Genomic DNA, 19,142 nt, shown 5'->3' with positions numbered 1-19,142 from the left:
GGGAGGAAAGCAGGGACAGGGTACTGAGTTTGGATGATCAGCCATGATCTCATTGAATGGCGGAGCAGGCTCGAGGGGCCGAATGGCCTACTCCTGCTCCTATCTTCTATGTTTAACTTTCAACAGTTGTACCAGACTCCCAAGGTGAGATGTGCACTGGACCACCCCCCACCCCTGCCCCCCGCTGATCTAGGACTTATAGCTTGGCTTGTGGAAACTCTGGGCTAATGGTTACTGGTTTTTTGAACAGTAACATTGCACTGGAATTTACAATTCCCAGTACATCTATCTATTCAACTGTGGAAATATCACACTTGAGACCAAACTGCAGACCAGCTTCATATATTTTAAGAGTAAATATCTATACAGAAGTTGCAATGCGACAGCTACAAGGCATTCTTACAAATAGAATCCATTAAAGTGTCAGCCTGTCATGATTGACTTTTCTTCTGTCGAAGTGTTGCACAGAAGAAAAATAACGCTCATTTATAGCATGTCCTCAAAAGTCCCAAAATGCTTCCAAGCCAAGTACAGTACGTCCTTTTGAAGTGTAGTCACTGTTATATAGCCAAACCTGGCACAGTTTATGCACACCAAGGCCCCAACCGACAGCAAAGGCGATGATTGACCAATTAACTGTTCTAGCGGTGTTGTTTGAGGTATGTGTGTTGGCCAGGACATGGGGAGAATTCCCTGCATTGTTTTGAAGAAAGCTGTGGGATTTTTGTGTCTGCTTAAACCAGACAGTAAGGGCTAGATTTTGCCAATGGGGAGCTTTTGGAGGCGGGACTCGCACTTGTCAGGTTTTAGTCCCGTCTCCGTCGACGTGTGGTCAACCCATACTATTTTCCCTTGCTTGACCTTGTTAAGCCTGCCCAGTGGGCTGAGCAGGCCAATTAAGGGGAAGCTGGTTACAGAGAATGTCAATGTATGATGTTTCATCTGTCAAATTTTTGACCGATTGAATTGTCATTGTTTGACAGTTCTGAAGCTGTCAAACACTAACATTGATGTTCTTGAATTCAAGACCTCATCAAACCTCTCTTTTGCAGAAATTAGATGGTTGTTGCATTCACCAATGCAACAGCCATCTGTCATCTCTGCCACGGAGGTGCGAGACTCTCCGCATCCCCAACTCTTGAAGCCTGCAAGAAGAAACAAAATAAGTAAACTTTTTCTAACACTTTCCACTTCCCTCACATACTCATCTCTCCACATTTGCACCCATCACTTACCTTCACTGCGCACTTTTGCACCCCTCCGACCCTCGCAGACCCACTACTCGCCTCAGTGACCCTGGCGGGGTTCGGAGCCTTCGGGAAGCTCGCACCTGTGTGGGCAAAATGGGGATAACCCTCTTATCTGCCTGTTAACTATCTCCTGGGAAGATGAGTTGGGAGTGGGGTTTCTGCCATTTTCCCAGCGGTCCCGTCTCCAGCCCTTGGCCTCGGGTTACTGTCCCATCTGAAAGACTCCCAACAATGCAGCAGTTCCTCAGTATTGCGCTGGAGTGTCCATAATAAGGCTTTAACCCACAGCCTCTGACCGAGATGAGTGCTACTGACTTTGTGTACTGATGCAAACTGTTCAATAAGCTCTGATGGCAATGAATATTTTGTTTAAAGGTTCCTCTTGAAATTAGGTATTCCTGTACTAGCTTTTGTTACAGAAGTCTTATGATGCATTTAAAATGAGAAAAAAACAGTACTTTCTGGGCATTTTCCCATTGGAGGCTAGGATTGGCCATCAAGCTTGACTCATCGAGTATCCAAGTAACAATGAGCTATTGACCTGTGATAATGACTCCATATTATCTGAAGATTACAATACCGTACTACTAGGACTAACTGCAGATAATGCAGTAGACATTAAAAAAAAATACATTGGTGCTATAACTATATTGTATCAAGTTAGACCAGTGTAATCTAGTGTTTGCCCAAGTTTTGACATTTTCAGTCATCAGTTTGTAATATAAGCACACTGTTCCCAATCACCCATGGAGCAAATAGTCTTTGTATTGATCAATACAATCATTATATTCTCCCTGGTTGACTTTCATCTTAAACTAGGAAGGGAACATTTTAATGAGTTACCATAATGATGTTTTTTATTTCCTAAAAGTTTAGGAGTTCTATAATGACCATTGATGAGGGTTTATATGGAATTATGGAGAGGAAGGTGGAAAATTAGATTTTTTTTTGCAACAGCAGTAATCTCGCCCCACATTTATTTTAATGAAAGGTTATTGCACATATTTATTATAAATATTTGCAACAACCTTTCATTGAAATAAATGCGTGGTGAAATTATTCCTGTTTCAAAAATAAATGCTGGAAATACTCATCTGTGGAGAGAGAAAACGGTTAAAGGTCATCGACCCAAAACGTTAACTCTTTCTCTCTCCACAGATGCTGCCTGATCATCTGAGCATTTCCAGCATTTCCTGTTTTTATTTCAGATTTCCAGCATCCACAGTATTTTGCTTTTGTGTCGTTGGAGCAAAAGTTCATCACCAGTTTCTTGTAAAATGCATGGTGTATAAATGGTCCGTCCCAAGTTCAGCAATTCTCACGTTTTTCACTTCATTTAGTTGCGATACAAAAACTAGATTTTTCCTCTTCAATTTCTTGGTATTAAATCCCAATTGCCGTTTATTTCTGCCCGTTCTTGCTGCTGTCATTTTATCAATATTCTTCACCTTTTGTGTTTCTCTTTAAACAGCCCGCACAATTTCCTGAAATCTCCTGATTGTTTCCATCTCTCGGCTGCATGTTAATACATGGCTGAGCGGTCTGTAATTTCCTTCTGTCCCCAGTACTGTGTCAAAAAAATCCACTTACCAGCTCTGCAACCGAGTGAGACGGCATAAACTTTTAAACTTGTTGCCGCGTTTTACAATATTCTCCTCCCCGCCCCGCCCCTCCTCTCAAGTGGCGTAAAATCCTGAAGTTAAATACCTACTCTTAATCCTGCCTTCATTCTCTGCTCTTTCACGTGATGGGTGCAGTAATATAGTGCACTGCAGCAGTTCAAGACCACCACCTCCAAGAAATCAAGTGAGCAATAGATGTCCTCTTGCTGGTATCATCCATATCCTGAAAACAAATATTTTTAAAAAGTCAATCCTTGACAAATATGACTTGAGCATTTGAGTCTAACTGACAAAGTAGAATTTCTAAATTTGCGAATGACACCAAACTTGGGGGTGTGGCAAACAGTGAGGATGATACCAATCGACTGCAACAGGACGTAGAAAGGCTCGCAGAATGGGCAGACAAGTGGCAGATGGAATTTAATACAGAGAAGTGTGAGGTGATGCATTTTGGCAGAAGGAACAGGGAGAGGCAATATACACTTAACAGCACAGTTTTAAAGAGTGTGCAGGGACAGAGGGACCTGGGAGTTAATGTGCAGAGGTCCCTGAAGGTGGCGGGACATATTGAGAGAGTGGTTAACAAAGCATAAGCTTGGGCTTCATAATTAAAGGTATGGAGTACAAAAGTAGAGAAGTTATGCTGAACCTTTATAACGTGCTGGTTAGGCCACAACTGGAGTATTGCATCCAGTTCTGGTCACCACACTTTAGGAAGGATGTGAAGGCCCTTGAGAGGGTGCAGAGGAGATTTGCCAGAATGGTTCCGGGGATGGGGGATCTTAGCTACAAGGACAGGTTGGAGAAGCTGGATTTGTTTTCATTGGAGCAAAGGAGGTTGAGGGGTGATTTGATAGAGGTGTACAAGATTGACGGGTTTGGATAGGCTAGACGGGGAAAGACTGTTCCCACTAGTTGATGGTACAAGGACTAGGGGACACAGATTTAAGGTTTTGGGCAAGAGATACAGGGGGACATGAGGAAAAACTTTTACGCAGCGAGTGGGGAGAACCTGGAACTCGCTGCTGACGGAAGTGGTGGAAGCGGAGACAATCAATGTTTTCAAGGGGAGACTGGATAGGCACTTGAGGGAAATAAACTTGCAGGGCTACGGGGATAGAGCTGGGGAATGGGACTGACTGGATTGCTCTACAGAGAGCCGGCACAGACCCGATGGGCCGAATGGCCTCCTTCTGTGCCGTTATGAGTCAATTCACTAAAAATGCACAAGAGGTTCAGACAGAAGAAATAAGTGTTTTCCCTGATTGTGGGTTAAATTACTTCAGACTGGCCCCAAAGCCTCTACTGACCACATCCAGAAACCGTACTGTGTGAAAACTGATCTAACGCTGTCCTTCTGGTGTGAAGCCATACAACGGGTGGGAGCTTGTGTTTTAAATGTTTTGATGCCGGTCCTGAGCTGCCTTTACTTCAGTTTTGGTTGATTCGCTGTCTGAGACCTAGAGCAGTCGGCCGACCGTTATTCGTAGCCCCTGAACAATTTCACAGACCAACCCCTCCCCCCCCCCCCCCCCCCCGAAAAATAAGTTATGCACGGCAGGTTCCGCTTACTGTAACTGGTCAATCCATCGTTTATTGCAACGGTTTGCCTGCAAGCTGACTTGTGTCGGCAGTGTCTAAATGAAGAAGGAGCTGCAGGAGAGAATGCAGCTGCGCCGCTGCACGATGATCTGTGCTTTTTGACACGGTCAGAACGCAAGTGGAATGTTAAACCAGTAGGTCGATCTGCCTAGCCAGTGAAATTGGTGTTGTGCAAAATAAAGTATGAACTTGGACGAACACCAACTTTGCTGGCCGGTGATAAAAGTCTTTCTAATGTAAGTACAATATTTTATTATTAAACTGGATCGTACTGAATAATTCTGCTCTTAACTTCTAAATGAGTTTTACTAAAGAGTACTATCTCTTCAGATACCGTCATTGGCCTATATCAGCAACTTGAACAAAGAAAAGATCAAGCATAGTAAAGCATGCCTTGTAGTCAGATTTCAGTTAACATACATTGATTGTCCCTTGAATTTAATGTGTTTTGTTGCGGGAGGGGGAAGAACAGTTGCGGACAGTTCCCTTTTTATGGTTTGCTAAGTTTTTTTGTTTTACTTGACACTAAAGCATCAAATGGTATGTTAGCCTTTATTGCACGGGGGTTACACTACAAGAGTAAGGAAGTCTTGCTGCAATTATATAGGGCTTTGGTGAGAGCACACCTGGAGTACTGTGTACAGTTTTGGTCTCCTTACGTAAGGAAAGATATACTTACCATAGAGGAGATGCAGTGAAGATTCTCTAGATTGATGCCTGGGCTGAGGGGGCTGACCTATGAGGTGAGTTAGAGTAGAATGGGCCTATATTCTCTGTTTGCGCATTCTCCCTGTGTCTGCGTGGGTTTCCTCCGGGTGCTCCGGTTTCCTCCCACAGTCCAAAGATGTGCAGGTTAGGTTGATTTGGCTATGATAAATTGACCCTTAGTGTTAGGGGATTAAATACGTGGGGTTACGGGGATAGGGTGGGATATGTGTCGGTGCAGGCTCGATGGGCCGAAATGGCCTCTATCTGCACTGTAGATTCTGTGATTCTGTGACTTAAACTGCAGTGGGGGTGGGGGGGGTGGGGTGGGCAAGACGCAAAAAAAAAAAAAAAAAAAAAAATTGGATCTTTTTGAGAGTCGAGCAATAGAAAGTATACTGGGAGGTTGGATGAGCTGTTTGTTGCCCTTTTTCAGCTTTATTACATTTGTACTTCAAATGTTCAAATTTGCTTTTATTTTTAAAGTGAATTTTCTATGCAATGCCCTGCCCCCATCTCCTGAACGGGGAGACTTTGCTGGGATTGGTTCTGTAGGCATCTCAGTCCCATGGTACCTCACCTCACCACGGCAGTACTGAGGGAGTGCTGTGCTGTCGGAGGTGCCGCCTTCCGGATGTTAAACCGAGGCCCCGTCTGCCCTCAGATGGACATAAGATCCCACGGCACTATTTCAAAGAGGAGCAGGGGAGTTCTCTCTGGTGTCCTGGGCCAATATTTATCCCTCAATCAACATCACTAAAGCAGATTATCTGGTCATTATCACATTGCTGTTTGTGTGAGCTTGCTGTGTGCAAATTGGCTGCCGCGTTTCCTACATTACAGCTGTGGCTACACTCCTAAAGCACTTGGAGATGTCCTGAGGTCATTAAAGGCACTATATAAATGCAAGTCTTTCTTTTCAAAGTGGTCATGGAGGGATTTTGATAGGCAATTTGACTGAGGCAAGCATAATCTCATTATCTCTGGTATCCACGTGCATGTATTTTCCAGTATACGTCACTAGGATAGGTGGGAGTGGGAACCCTGGTAGACTTTTATTCTTCCCACGTCTCCCTAGCTTAGGGATGTTGAAGTCTAATCTAGCCTGCTAACTGTGGCCCTGGTTAAGATCTGCTAACCTGAGTTTCTGGGTCTGTATGGCTTGGTGTTGCGCTAGCAGTTCTTGACCCATTGGTCCATTGCTCAAGCCAAGAACCTCATTGTACCTCACCAGTTTGTAGATTACCCACTCCTTTATATTTTGGTGGTACTACATTCTAACCCTAAATTGCACATGACAAATAAATGAAAAGTTACACTGCCTACTGTCAGGTGCACATGTATTTTTATCATTTCAGATATCTTACTTCCCACATATGTAGTTGTCAAATAAAAACCCACAATGCTGAAGATGCACAGCAGGGCCTTCAGATGTAAAGAGTAAAAATAGGTTAACATTCTGGATGTGGTTCTTTTCTTGGTACTGGAAACTAAGTGAGCCAGTGGGGTTCGTGTGAGTTGAAAGAAACTTTCAAAAGATAGTGTCATTTCACAGTAGGAGGATAGATTTAATCCTAATATAAAGGCTGAGCAATAGAAAATTTGGAATGCTTTCTCATGATCTTATTCAAATATTAGGTAAACCAAATTTGTCCTGAATTCACTCTTTCAATCAACCAATCTATTCCTTCCTATTTCCTGCCATCAAAATTCCTAATCCATGCAAGTGTGAGGTAATGCATTTAGTGAGGGCTAACAAGGAAAAAGAATACACATTCAGTGGTAGGACACTGAGTAGTGTAGAGGAACAAAGGGACCTTGGAGTACATGTCCACAGATCCCTGAAGGCAGCAGGCCAGGTAGATAAGGTGGTTAAGAAGGCATACGGAATGCTTGCCTTTAGCCATGGCATAGAATACAAGAGCAGGGAGGTTATGCTTCAACTGTATAAAACACTGGTTAGGCCTCAGCTAGAGTACTGCATGCAGTTCTGGTCACCACATTACAGGAAAGTTGTGATTGCACTAGAGAGGGTACAGAGGAGATTTACAAGGATGTTGCCGGGAGTAGAGAATCTTCGCTATGAGGAAAGACTGGATAGGCTGGGTCTGTTTTCCTTGGAACAGAGGAGGCTGAGGGGAGACCTTTATTGAGGTGTATAAAATTATGAGGGGCCTAGATAAAGTGCATAGAAAGGACCTATTTCCCTTAGCAGAGGGGTCAAAAACCAGGGGGACACAGATTTAAAGTATTTGGTGGAAGGTTTAGAGGGGATTTGAGGGGAGATTTTTTCACCCAGAGGGTTGTGGGGGTCTGGAACTCACTGCCTGAAAGGGTGGTAGAGGCAGGAACCCTAACCACATTTAAAAAGTACTTGGATGTGCACTTGGGATGCTGTAACCTGCAGGGCTACGGACCAAGAGCTGGGAAGTGGGATTAGGCTGGATAGTCCTTTGTTGGCTGGCGCGGACACAATGGGTCGAAATGGCCTCCTTCTGTGCTGTAACTTTCTGTGATTCTATGATAACATAGAAGTGTGGAATTGTGTATTCCGGTCATGGAATATTCACCTCCACTGATTGAGACGAGCAGCTTCTAAAGATTACAGTTTAGAGGACACTGCTCTGCTAATGCAATGAGTAATGGAACCTGGCTAAGATACAAACTTGCTTAGTCCTCAATGTTGAGTAGTGTGGAGAAGACTTGATCCAGGCTTACTGTTTGTTTTTATAAAAAAAAAAAAAAAAAGTGGCCATATCTGCATTGCTTTTAACTTGGATTCATGCGGAAAAATGCAGTCGCCTGTTACGGAAACAGACAAAAATTGAATGAATGTTTGGGTGGTGAAAATTGAATGTCCTATTTAAAAATTATTTGTCAAAAGCAAGAACAATTAAATGTCACCACTAAACTGGACACTATGTATTGCAATTGCTTTTTTAAAAATTTGTTCCTGGGATGTGGGCGTCGCTGGCAAGGCCAGCATTTATTGCCCATTCCTAGTTGCCCTTGAGAAGGTGGTGGTGAGCCGCCGCTTTGAACCGCTGCAATCCATAAGGTGAAGGTACTCCCACAGTGCTGTTAGGGAAGGAGTTCCAGGATTTTGACCCAGTGACAATGAAGGATCGGCGATATATTTACAAGTCAGGATGGTGTGTGACTTGGAGGTGGTGGTGTTCCCATGCACCTGCTGCCCTTGTCCTTCTAGGTGGAAGAGGTCGCAGGTTTGGGAGGTGCTGCTGAAGAAGCCTTGGCAAGTTGCTGCAGTGCATCTTGTAGATGGTACACACTGCAGCCACGGTGCGCTGGTGGTGGAGGGAGTGGATGGGGTGCCAAACAAGTGGGCTGCTTTGGCCTGGATGGTGTTGATCATCTTGTTGTTGGAGCTGCACTCATCCAGGCAAATGGAGAGTATTCCATCACAATCCTGACTTGTGCCTTGTAGATGGTGGAAAGGCTTTGGGGAGTCGGGAGGTGAGTCACTCGCCACAGAATACACTGCCTCTGACCTGCTCTTGTAGCCACAGTATTTATGTATTTTTACTGCAGCAAAGTGAGGAGTAAGTTGTCCCAATGGCTCAGGAGTCTATCTGTAAAGGCCAGAGCGATCCCAGATATGATTCCTGCTCTTGGCTTAGTTAGCTGACCTCTGGCAGGATAGTGCGGGGATGCTACTGGAAGCAGCACCCCCTGGATTGGAGGAGGGTAAATTGGTCATTGTTTGAGGAAATTTGAGGAAAAGTTGGAGAGAGGCTGCCTAACAACTGTATACCACTTTGAAATCAAATGGATAGATGCAAATGAGGAAAGAAAAAAAATTTCCCCCAAAGGGTCGTGGAAATGTGGAATTCTTTCTCCTCTGACGTGTGCACACACACGCACACAGCTGGGGGTCAATTGATATTTTCAAGACTGAGCAACAGTGAATCTTTGGAATTCTCTACCCCAGAGGGCTGTGGCGGCTCAGTCATTGGGTATATTCAAAACAGAAGTCGATAGATTTCTGACTAGTAAGGGCATCAAGGGATATGGTGATCGGGCCGGTGAATGGAGTTGAGGCAGAAGATCAGCCATGATCTCATTGAATGGTGGAGCAGGCTCGAAGGGCCTGCTCCTAGTTCTTATGTTCTTATAACAGATTTTTATTCGGTAAGCGTATCCAGGGATATGAGGGAGAAATAATTGACCCCTCAGTGCTACTTTGGGGCAACCATTAGGTGCGCGAGAGCAGCAGACTAGCCTTTATTCACCTTTGTGGGACAATGCAATGGTTGAATCTGCATCTGTCCCTTCATAGTGTGGTGCTCCAACACCATTGCTGTGCTCCATTGAAGGAATATAACATTTCCTTTAGTCCCAAATAGGTGTGAACAGGCTACACCAGACCAGACGGTGCTGTTGATCATAACATGGCTGGCTTGTAGCCTAATGTTCAACTAATGCAGCATTTTATTGTAATCCCAAAGGGGACTGGAGCTTGGCTATTTTGCAGTTGGTATATTGGGAAGCACTGGTTTCCAGTTTTCTCCCCTCTCCAATGGCGTTGGTTCTTGCTGGTGTACAATTGCATGTGCCTTGGCCAAGTGGTCATTCTTCAAGCACAGCGACTGCTAGTCACTTTTTGGCTAGGGGAATGGGGGCTTCACCGCCAAGCCAGGTCAGCCAGCATTACTAACTGATCATTATCGAACGAACTTCAGTGGCAATGCATGTTCCTGTGAAGGTCATTGGTTAGGAACCCTGGCTGACTTCCTGCCGCCCCCCTCTTAAAGTGAATTTTTTTCTCTCCTCATTTGTGTCTTAACAAAATCAAGTTGCAAATACTACTGAGGCAAGGATGTGGCTACTTTGATTTTGACTTTTTTTTCCTCTTGCAGCGTTAGACCTGCTGAAGACCGCCATCGAGAAAGCTGGCTACTCGGACAAGATTGTGATTGGTATGGATATAGCAGCCTCTGAATTCTATCGTGATGGGAAATATGACTTGGATTTCAAATCCCCACCTGATCCCAGCCGTTACGTCACTCCTGACCAGCTGATTGACCTTTACTTGAGTTTCGCCAAAAATTACCCTGGTAAGATTCTACAGCCTTTATTCCTACAGCTGCTATTATCTCTGAATTAAATCTATATATGGTGTCGATGGAGATGGTGACAAGTCGTAACCTTCGGTTTGAGGTCAAATCTAGCCTACTGTTGCCCTGGCTAAGATCAGCTGACCTTGGGTGGTTTGGTGTTACACCAGTAGTGCTTGACCTATGGGGACCATTCCTGAAACCCAAAACTGATTAAAACTTTAATTTGTGGACTGCCTTAACCGTTTATAGGTCAGTTACACTATAGTTTGTATTACTATGAAGCGATATCTGATTTTTAAACTCGATTGTATAATCCTTCAGAGTTGATGGAAAAGCCACAAACTATAGGTAAGCTACAGTTTACTTGCTTAACCATATGGTCCACAGTGACAGAGTTGGTTTTTTACATGTTCTAATCGATTTTAGCCAGATAGAGTGATGATGGGGGGATCATTGTTAGAATTGAAACACTGACTCCACAAAGTTTTCTGACGGTAAAACCTTTATACAAAGTTGCAGCATGTGTGGGTTATCTAATGAGGGATGGTTATAATTGGCACGGTTTTGAACATGCAAAGCTTTTTGCTTATAGGTTACCTGTCACCATGCAATCTGCCCTAATTTTGGGGTGGGGTGGAGGGGGGAAAGAATCCCACTTGCTAGGTTACTTACTGATCCAAAATACAATCTTGATCATCTGGCATGAGGCACAATTCTTAAGTTGCTTAAAGGAAAGGGAGTAGATAGAAATGAATAGATGAATAGCACAATAATGTGAAAAATTTAAATCGAGATAATCCTGCCTGCTATTCTAATGCTTCAAGTTGTTTAGTGAATAGCTGAATTGCCTCCGCGTGGTCTCAATGCTTTGATGAAGAGATGAAAGAATATTGAGACAAGAAATTGGAGCGTTGGGAGGGGTGGGGGCGGTGCTAGGAGCAACCAAGGTAATCCTCTCCTGTTCCTCAACAATCTTTGGAAGGATATAAACTTATTGGTATTCAGAATATTTCCAGGCTTTGAGGTGAGGGGACAAGTAAAGGTCTAAGTGACGAAACATATTTCTGCAGGAGACATGATGCAGGTGTTCAAAATAGTATCCGGTATAGCTGAGGTGGAAGTCTTGAGCAATGAGTGTAGTACTAGGGGATATAAGTGCAGCATTCAGATGTTTTCAGCAACGGTTTGAGGGGTAGAAATTCCCCCACAGGATAATGGACTATGCGATGCAGATTTCCAGAGAAGTTGATTTTGAGGTAATTGGCACTTTTTTTTTGGATCTATAAATGTTGAGGAGCAGAATCGAAGAATATAGAGATTACAAAATACTGCTTGATTTTTGTAACCCTACTTTTCCCTTCATTCCCTCAAAGGAGTGGTTGTGGAAAGACATTACTTTTCCTATTAAAGTAGTAGATGAACAGGTGGTGTAGGAGAGAAGTCCCCAGTAGAATAATCATGCAAGGGGCTGGGTTTGATGGGCTGAATGGCCTTTTCTTTCTCTGGATGTAATTGGCTCTTGTGCTTTTCTTGCAATCATATTATTCTTAAATGTGTGAAGAGATTCAGAAAAGTTAACTTTGCTTTTTCCAGTTGTCTCCATTGAGGATCCTTTTGACCAAGACGATTGGGCAGCCTGGTCAAAATTTACAGCAGAAGCCAACATGCAAGTGGTTGGTGATGACCTGCTTGTGACGAACCCCACTCGCATCACTAAAGCGATACAGCAGAAGTCCTGCAACTGCCTGCTGCTGAAAGTAAACCAGATTGGCAGTGTCACAGAGTCCATTGAAGCGTGAGTCCTTCTTTGTTTACAAAAGCATCTTGCATGTTTATAGCACCTTTTTTAATCTAGCAAAGAAGCGTAATCGGACAAAGATGGACTCCGAGCCAGAGGAAGAGCTATTGGGAAGGGTGACCAACAGTTTGCTCAGAGTTGGGTTTTGAAGCAGGAAGGGTGTGTGTGTGTGTGTGTGTTAGGGGAGGGGAGGGAGGGAGGGAGAGAGAGAGAGGGAGGGGGAGAGAGAGAGATAGATCCAGAGCGTGGGACCTAGATGGCTGAAGGCATGGCTACTAATAGTGAGGGCGGCAGGGTAGGGGAGGGAGCGGTGGTGGTGGTGGTGAATTGAGGCCAGAGTCTTTAGAAATGGAGAACTCTGGAGGAGTTGTAGAGCGTGGGGAGGTTACAGATCGGGAGAAGCAATGTCACGAAGGGCTTTATACACGAGGATGAGAATTTTAAATTGGGGGAGCAGGAGCCAATGGTAGGTCAGCAAGGACAGGAGTCATGAACGAGCGAGACTGGAATGTGGGATAAAATACGGGTAGCCAGGTTTTGGATAAGCTGAAGTTTAAAGCGTGGAGGATGGAAGGCCAGCCAAGAGAGCAAGATGACTTGAGATTTTGATTTGTTTTATGTGAATTCAAATTGACACATTTTGGATGATACATTTAATTACTGCCAACCCTTTCGCTGACGAGTGCAGGACTACTCAACAGCATGAAGGTTTTTTTTTTTAAAGTCCGTTGCCTACTTTCCCCTGTTGGCAAATTTTTGCAGAAGCTTGCATTGGCTTCACAATACTGGTGGGTGAAATGTTTTAACAAAACTAAGATGTTGATGCTGACCAATTTGGTCATGTAAGGTACACCTTGAAATGAGCTACTTTGTGATGGATCCAGAACATTTCCATTAAACTCTAAGTAGCCTTTTTGGAAACTTTTCCTGCCACTTGTGTCTCAACGTCACCCGATGGAAATCACACCGCTGACGCATGGCATCAATTAATCATTTCCCAGGATATATATATAATTGTACCCAAGAGTCCTTCTGGAAAGTGTCTAATCTTGAATAGAAAGTACTGGAAGGACATACCAAGTTTGTCAGCATCTGGGAACAAAAAAAGGGATCGCTAAGTTAAGGTCTTGGGTCGGAGCCCTCGTAACAGGTATCCACCTGAAATCTTAATCTGACGAAGGGCCATCGACCTGAAATGTTAACTGATTCTCTCTCCACAGATGCTGCCTGACCTGCTGCGTATTTCCAGCATTTTGTGTTTTATATTTGAAATCTTAACGTGTCTGGTTTTTCTTGCCAGATACTGATGGGCCCTGCTGTGACCTTCTATAATTTTCTCTCTTTTAAATCCGATTTTCTAGTATTTTTCTTCCTAGTTTAAACTTGCATGAGATTTGCAATGTGGCTTCAGTTCACAGGACAACTTGACCTTTTTTTGTAAACTGTACATAATTCAGGTCACGGAGTCTGTCAAAAATCTGACTAATTTATTTTGAGAGCTGTGTGATTGTGAAATCCTATAAGGAATGGCTTTATTAATTAACTCTAATTGTGATACTTTCAAGGCACATAGTTCCATCAACAAGAATTGACTGTATATTGGCAAACTGTCCTACTTGCCTCGATCCAGAGTGGTTTGAAAAGACAATTGGTAATCCTGTTAAGAGGATTCTATTGACCAGTATGAGTTTTCTAGTGTCGATATTTTACTGTACTGGAACATTCAATTCTAGTATTTGAGCATCTTCTATAGTTAGCTCAAAGCAATCTAAATATTTGAACAAGAGCTAACTCACTTCGTCCCACTTCAGTTGCTTCCCATGTACAGCATCTCAGGATAAGTTGCAATTTAAGTTATGCACAGTCTGGTTCTCCTCGTATCTATTGCAGCCCAAGGCTAGAAATAAACTCCAGGCAGGAGCCAGCCATATCAGATGTTAGGAGTATTAAATAGACTGTCGGAACTCTGTCTGCTCCATAAATTGCAATGCTATTTAAATGAGCTCAGACAGCGCTGGAGCAGTGGTAGATGCGGTTGGGATATATTGGTCATATTAGGATCAGTTTTCTAGCCCGTTCTTGTGACTGAAGTACTGTACAAGCATTTACTGATGGCCTAGTGGGTGAAGGCACCACCTGGTGGTAGCACTAACCTGTAGCCTCTGTGCCTTTAAGGTTAGGAAAGGGGGGGAAAAAAACACAACTGCTAGTTACCATTTGGTAACCCTGGCTGGATATTGAATGTTGGGCCGGTAGAGGAACAGGCTCAGCTGTGATGCCCTCCACAGTTGAATAAAACACTCCTGGTCTAGGCGCTCTCAAAGGATGACAACTTAGACACGGTCCATTTGAGTTCTGCTGGCACCTGTGGAATCTCACGAACACAAGTCAATGCCTTGGGAGAGGAGGCAAGAAAATAGGCAGGGATATTTTTTTTACACTCCCACGCATTTAGTAGGGAAAGGATTTTACTAGCTTGGGGTATCTGGGCTGAGCCAAGATACGTGATTCTAAGGTTGCACCTGTAGCCACACGAGAGTCTGGGAAGCAAAGGTTTAAACACAAGCTGTAAAAATGAGTGCTAGTATAGAATAAAATCAAAAAAAGTTTCCATTCTTCTGGACAAAGCGAAGAACTACAGATGCTGTCACGCTGCTGATATTAAAAAGAAAAAAATGTTCTTTAGATGTGGGCAACAATGGCAAGTCCATAAATAAATACAGAAAATGCTGGCAACACTCAGCAGATCAGGCAGCATCTGTGGAGAGAGAAACAGAGTTAACGTTTCGGGTCGATGACCCTTCGTCAGAACGACCCAAAACTTTAACTCTGTTTCTCTCTCCACAGACGCTGCCTGACCCGCTGAGTATTTCCAGCATTTTCTGGTTTTATTTCAGATTTCCAGCTTATTGTAATGGCAAGACCATGTTGGTTCCCCACTGGGCATTGAGTAAACCACAGTGTGTGTGGTTGAGGGGAGTCGAGCGTAGGAGAGGTGTGTTCCCTTCCCTGAATGACATCAGTGAATCATTTGGAACTTTCTAACAATCTGATGGCTTTCATATATATTTTGATCCTGGTACCAGCCTACCAAATTACAACTTGCCAAGATGAGATTGGAACTTGTGACCTCTGAGTTGTTATTCAAATACTATAACCAGTAGGCAACTATATCCCTTTTTACCCCCCCCCCACCTCCCTACATTTCTGAACAGTAAACTCTAGAGTAAATAATGGAAGTGGAATCCTTGCACATCAATCTTTTTTATTGGTTGTACTAATTTTTATTTAAATTTTCATCAGATGTAAGCTGGCCCAGTCGAACGGATGGGGTGTAATGGTGAGCCATCGTTCTGGGGAGACCGAAGACACTTTCATTGCTGACCTGGTTGTTGGGCTTTGCACTGGTCAGGTAAGCATGAGGGAACCAGCTAATCTTTGAAGTCACTAACGGATTGTGCTGTACAAAATCGAGACTTGAAGCAAGTAACGGCAGAGTCTAAAAGCAGTGCTGCCTTGGGGCAAATCCTGGATGTGGTGGATAAGCTGACAGGGATTTGACTCTCTGACCACCATTTGATGCAGTTAACAATTAAGTTTGTAGATATTAACCGGCATGTCCAACTTTTTATGGTTAAAGATTACATTGTTTTTTAAAAATCTTTTGTAGAACTGTAAGTGTAATAGAATTCACAGAAACGGGACTAAAAATATAGTGCATTTTTAATGTGTTCTCAGATTAAGACTGGAGCTCCCTGCAGATCCGAGCGCCTGGCCAAGTACAACCAGCTAATGAGGTAAACCGTTTTTAAATTTAAATGTGTGGTTTATCAGTAAGTTTCCACTGACTGAAGGGTTGATAACCAGAGGACACAGATTTAAGGTGATTGGCAAAAGAACCAGAGGCGACAGGAGGAAAAACTTTTTTATGCAACGAGTGGTTGGGATTTGGAATGCGCTGCCTGATAGGGCGGTGGATAGAGATTCAATAGTAGCCTTCAAAAGGGAATTGGATAAATACTTGAAGGAAAAAATTGCAGGGATATGGGATAAGAGCAGGGGGAGTGGGACTAACTGGATTGCTCTTCAACAGAGCCGGCACAGACTCGATGGGCCGAATGGCCGCCTTCTGTACTGTACTATTCTATAATTCTGGGGATTAAATTTCTTAATTGACCTACTAATCTGTATTGCTAATTGTGCATTCTTGAGGTAACCTTTAACCTGGATATGGTACAAAATGATCCTGTGGCCTGCCATTGGCAAATGTATAATAAAAATTAAGTTATCCTCAAGCTGTTACTTGTGACTCCTTGCTGGATAGTTAAACAGCTGCCACTTGATCAAACACCAGGGAACAGATTTTAATCAGGATCTTTTTAAATAGTCCTTTGCCTTTTAAGTCTGAGGACCTTCCAACTGTGTCACGGCATCATGAACAATGGTAGATGACCCTGCCTCAAGTAGAATGTTCACGTTTTGCTTTAAAACTTCTTTCAACAGAATTGAAGAGGAGCTTGGGCCGAAGGCTTGTTTCGCTGGCAGAAGTTTCCAGAACCCTCTTGGCAAATAAACCGGGCAATCTGTTTTCTGTTGACAATCCAGGGTTTAGAGCAGCTTTCACTTTGTGTTCCTCCTGTACCAGCAAAATTGACATTTGTTTTTGTACTGTCATTGTTGCAGAATGACTGTTCTACTAGAGGAAAGGGAAATATGTCAAGTTGTGATGTGTGTGTGTTCCTTTCCCTGAAAAAAAAATAAATGCAAGGCTTAAACCATCACGTGTATTTGCTGTGTTTACCCGAAAGATTATACAGATGTTCAGATCTAAGAATGTCTCCAAGGTATTAATGAATTAAGTATTCCTGTTCTTGTGATGCTTGAAACGTTAGGTTGTGAATTTCTATTTGTGAACCATCAAAATGCTTTACTAATTAAACTTGAAATCATAGGGCACGATTTTGCCAGCCCTAGGGAGGTGGGTTTGGAGGTAGGACTGCCGGGAAAATGGCAGAATCTAGGGCCGGGTACCTATCCTGCCCCCATCCCGCCTCTGTGCCAGGTCCCGTCTCCTCGAGGCGGGAAGGGGATTAGTGCCAATTAACTGCCAGTTAACAGGCAGTTTTTTTTGGTTAATCCCTATTTTCAGCCCTGATGTGTGGGCTTCCCGACGGCTCCGAACTTCGCCAGGGTCAGTGAGGCGGGCTGTGGGTCTGCGGGGGTCGGAGGGGCCGAGATGTCCAGTGTGCAAGTGAGTGATGGGTACAGGTGTGCAGAGGTAAGTGTGTGTATAAAGTGTTTTAATAAGTTTCAGTATGATCATGGCTGATCCTCTATCTCAATACCATATTCCCGCTCTCTTCCCCATACCCCTTGATGCCTTTTGTGTCTAGAAATGTATCTATCTCAAGTTTTGGTTGCCTTATCTGAGGAACGATGTTCTTGCCATGGAGGGAGTGCAGCGAAGATTCACCAGACTGATACCTGGGATGGCAGGAATGACGTATGAGGAGAGATTGGGTCGATTGGACTTATACTCGCTGGAGTTTAGAAGAATGAGAGGGGATCTCATTGAAACTTATAAAATTCTAACAGGACTAGACAGACTAGATGCAGGAAGGATGTTCCCGATGGCCGGGGAGTCCAGAACCAGGGGTCACAGTCTAAGGATAAGGGGTAAGCCATTTAGGACAGAGATGAGAAGGAATTTCTTCACCCAGAGAGTGGTGAACCTGTGGAATTCTCTACCACAGAGGGCAGTGGAGGCCAATTCATTAAATATATTCAAGAAGGAGTTGGGTATATTTCTTAAAGCTAAAGGGATCAAGGGATATGGGGAGAAGGTGGGGACAGGGTACTGAATTTGGATGATCAGCCATGATCTCATTGAATGGCGGAGCAGGCTCGAGGGGCCGAATGGCCTACTCCTGCTCCTATCTTTTATGTTTCTACGTTTTACTTACCTTTTTCTTCCTGCAGCCTTCTGCTTTCTGCTCGGGAAGGCTTTCTAATTGAGTCTTGAGTAAAGACACAACTTGGAAGACGGATTCAGTGTTTGACAGCTTCACAGAGCCGTCAAACGATGACATTTCATCTGTCAAAAGCTGTTGACAGACGAAAGGTCACTCGCTGATGTCACAGGTAACTGGCTTTCCCTTAATTGACCTGCTAGACCCACTGGGCGGGCTTAACGAGGTCAATTGAGGGAAAATAGCGTGGGTTGGCCACAAGTCGATGGAGGCTGGACTAAAACCCGACAAGTGGGAGTCCCGCCTGCAAAAGCTCCCCATTGATCAAAATCCAGCCCATAATCTCAGTTGTAGATAGCCCAGGTGGGGAAGCATTGTCTGGCGTAGCACAAAGAATGTCTCCGGTTTGGTCCATGAGCTGCGTTGTTACCTGATCTCAATTGGGACAGCAGTCTGGATGCTACAATGGGTTCTTGTCCCTGATTCCTCTACAGTGACTTGTGCTGGAAAGTCCATTAATGTAGGGGTTGGGCTTGGCTTTGATTTTCCCTCCCCCGCATTATTTGAATATCCTGCCAGCATGGCCTGTCTAAACTTGTGTAAAGAATGACCACTTGGGAAAGACACCAGATGTGAAAGCTGTATCCCAACAAGTCAGCTCGTTCAGGAGAGGGGAGCGAAACTCATTTGTCTAATTTGAGGTGTTCAAAGCACTTGGTCTTGATTGCACCAATAAAAGGGGCTGTTCTCTACTGAAAAACAATATTAACTTTAAAAAGAAAGAGACTTGCATTTATATAACTCCTTTCAAAACCTCAGGAGAACTCCCCTGCTCCTCTTCAAACTAGTGCCGTGGGATCTTTTAAGTCTACCTGAGGGCAGACGGGACCTCGATTTAACGTCTTATCCGAAAGACGGCACCTCCGACAGTACAGCCCTCCCTCGGTACTGCATTAGAGTGTCAGCCTAGACTATGTGCTCGAGTGTCTGGAGTGGGACTTGAACCCACAACCTTCTGAATCTGAGGCGAGGGTGCTGCCCACTGAGCTACAGTTGTGAAGAAGATTCATGAATGGACTTCCCGAAGGGAAGCTAAGAACAAAAAAACTATTGAATAA

At 43.9% G+C, this 19,142-nt stretch overlaps 1 protein-coding gene across 2 annotated transcripts in view; it reads left to right on the top strand.

Moving 5' to 3' along the window:
- Positions 1–16,834, top strand: part of eno1a (enolase 1a, (alpha)) — a 57,032-nt gene extending 40,198 nt beyond the window's left edge. For both annotated transcript variants that reach the window (XM_085967353.1, XM_085967352.1), the window contains exons 8-12: positions 10,057–10,254; positions 11,851–12,052; positions 15,359–15,467; positions 15,794–15,852; positions 16,559–16,834. In XM_085967353.1, the coding sequence (XP_085823479.1) occupies positions 10,057–10,254; positions 11,851–12,052; positions 15,359–15,467; positions 15,794–15,852; positions 16,559–16,628 (638 nt within the window). In that variant the 3' untranslated portion in view covers positions 16,629–16,834. The remainder of the gene's footprint in view (positions 1–10,056; positions 10,255–11,850; positions 12,053–15,358; positions 15,468–15,793; positions 15,853–16,558) is intronic.
- Positions 16,835–19,142: the final 2,308 nt, after the last annotated feature.

This window comes from Somniosus microcephalus, chromosome 25 (genome assembly GCF_052327205.1).
Source record: "Somniosus microcephalus isolate GS21.2 chromosome 25, FLI_Smic_1.0, whole genome shotgun sequence".
NCBI lineage: Eukaryota > Metazoa > Chordata > Chondrichthyes > Squaliformes > Somniosidae > Somniosus > Somniosus microcephalus.
Note: the sequence above shows the minus strand (reverse complement) of the source record. Positions and strands in the feature narration are given on the sequence as shown.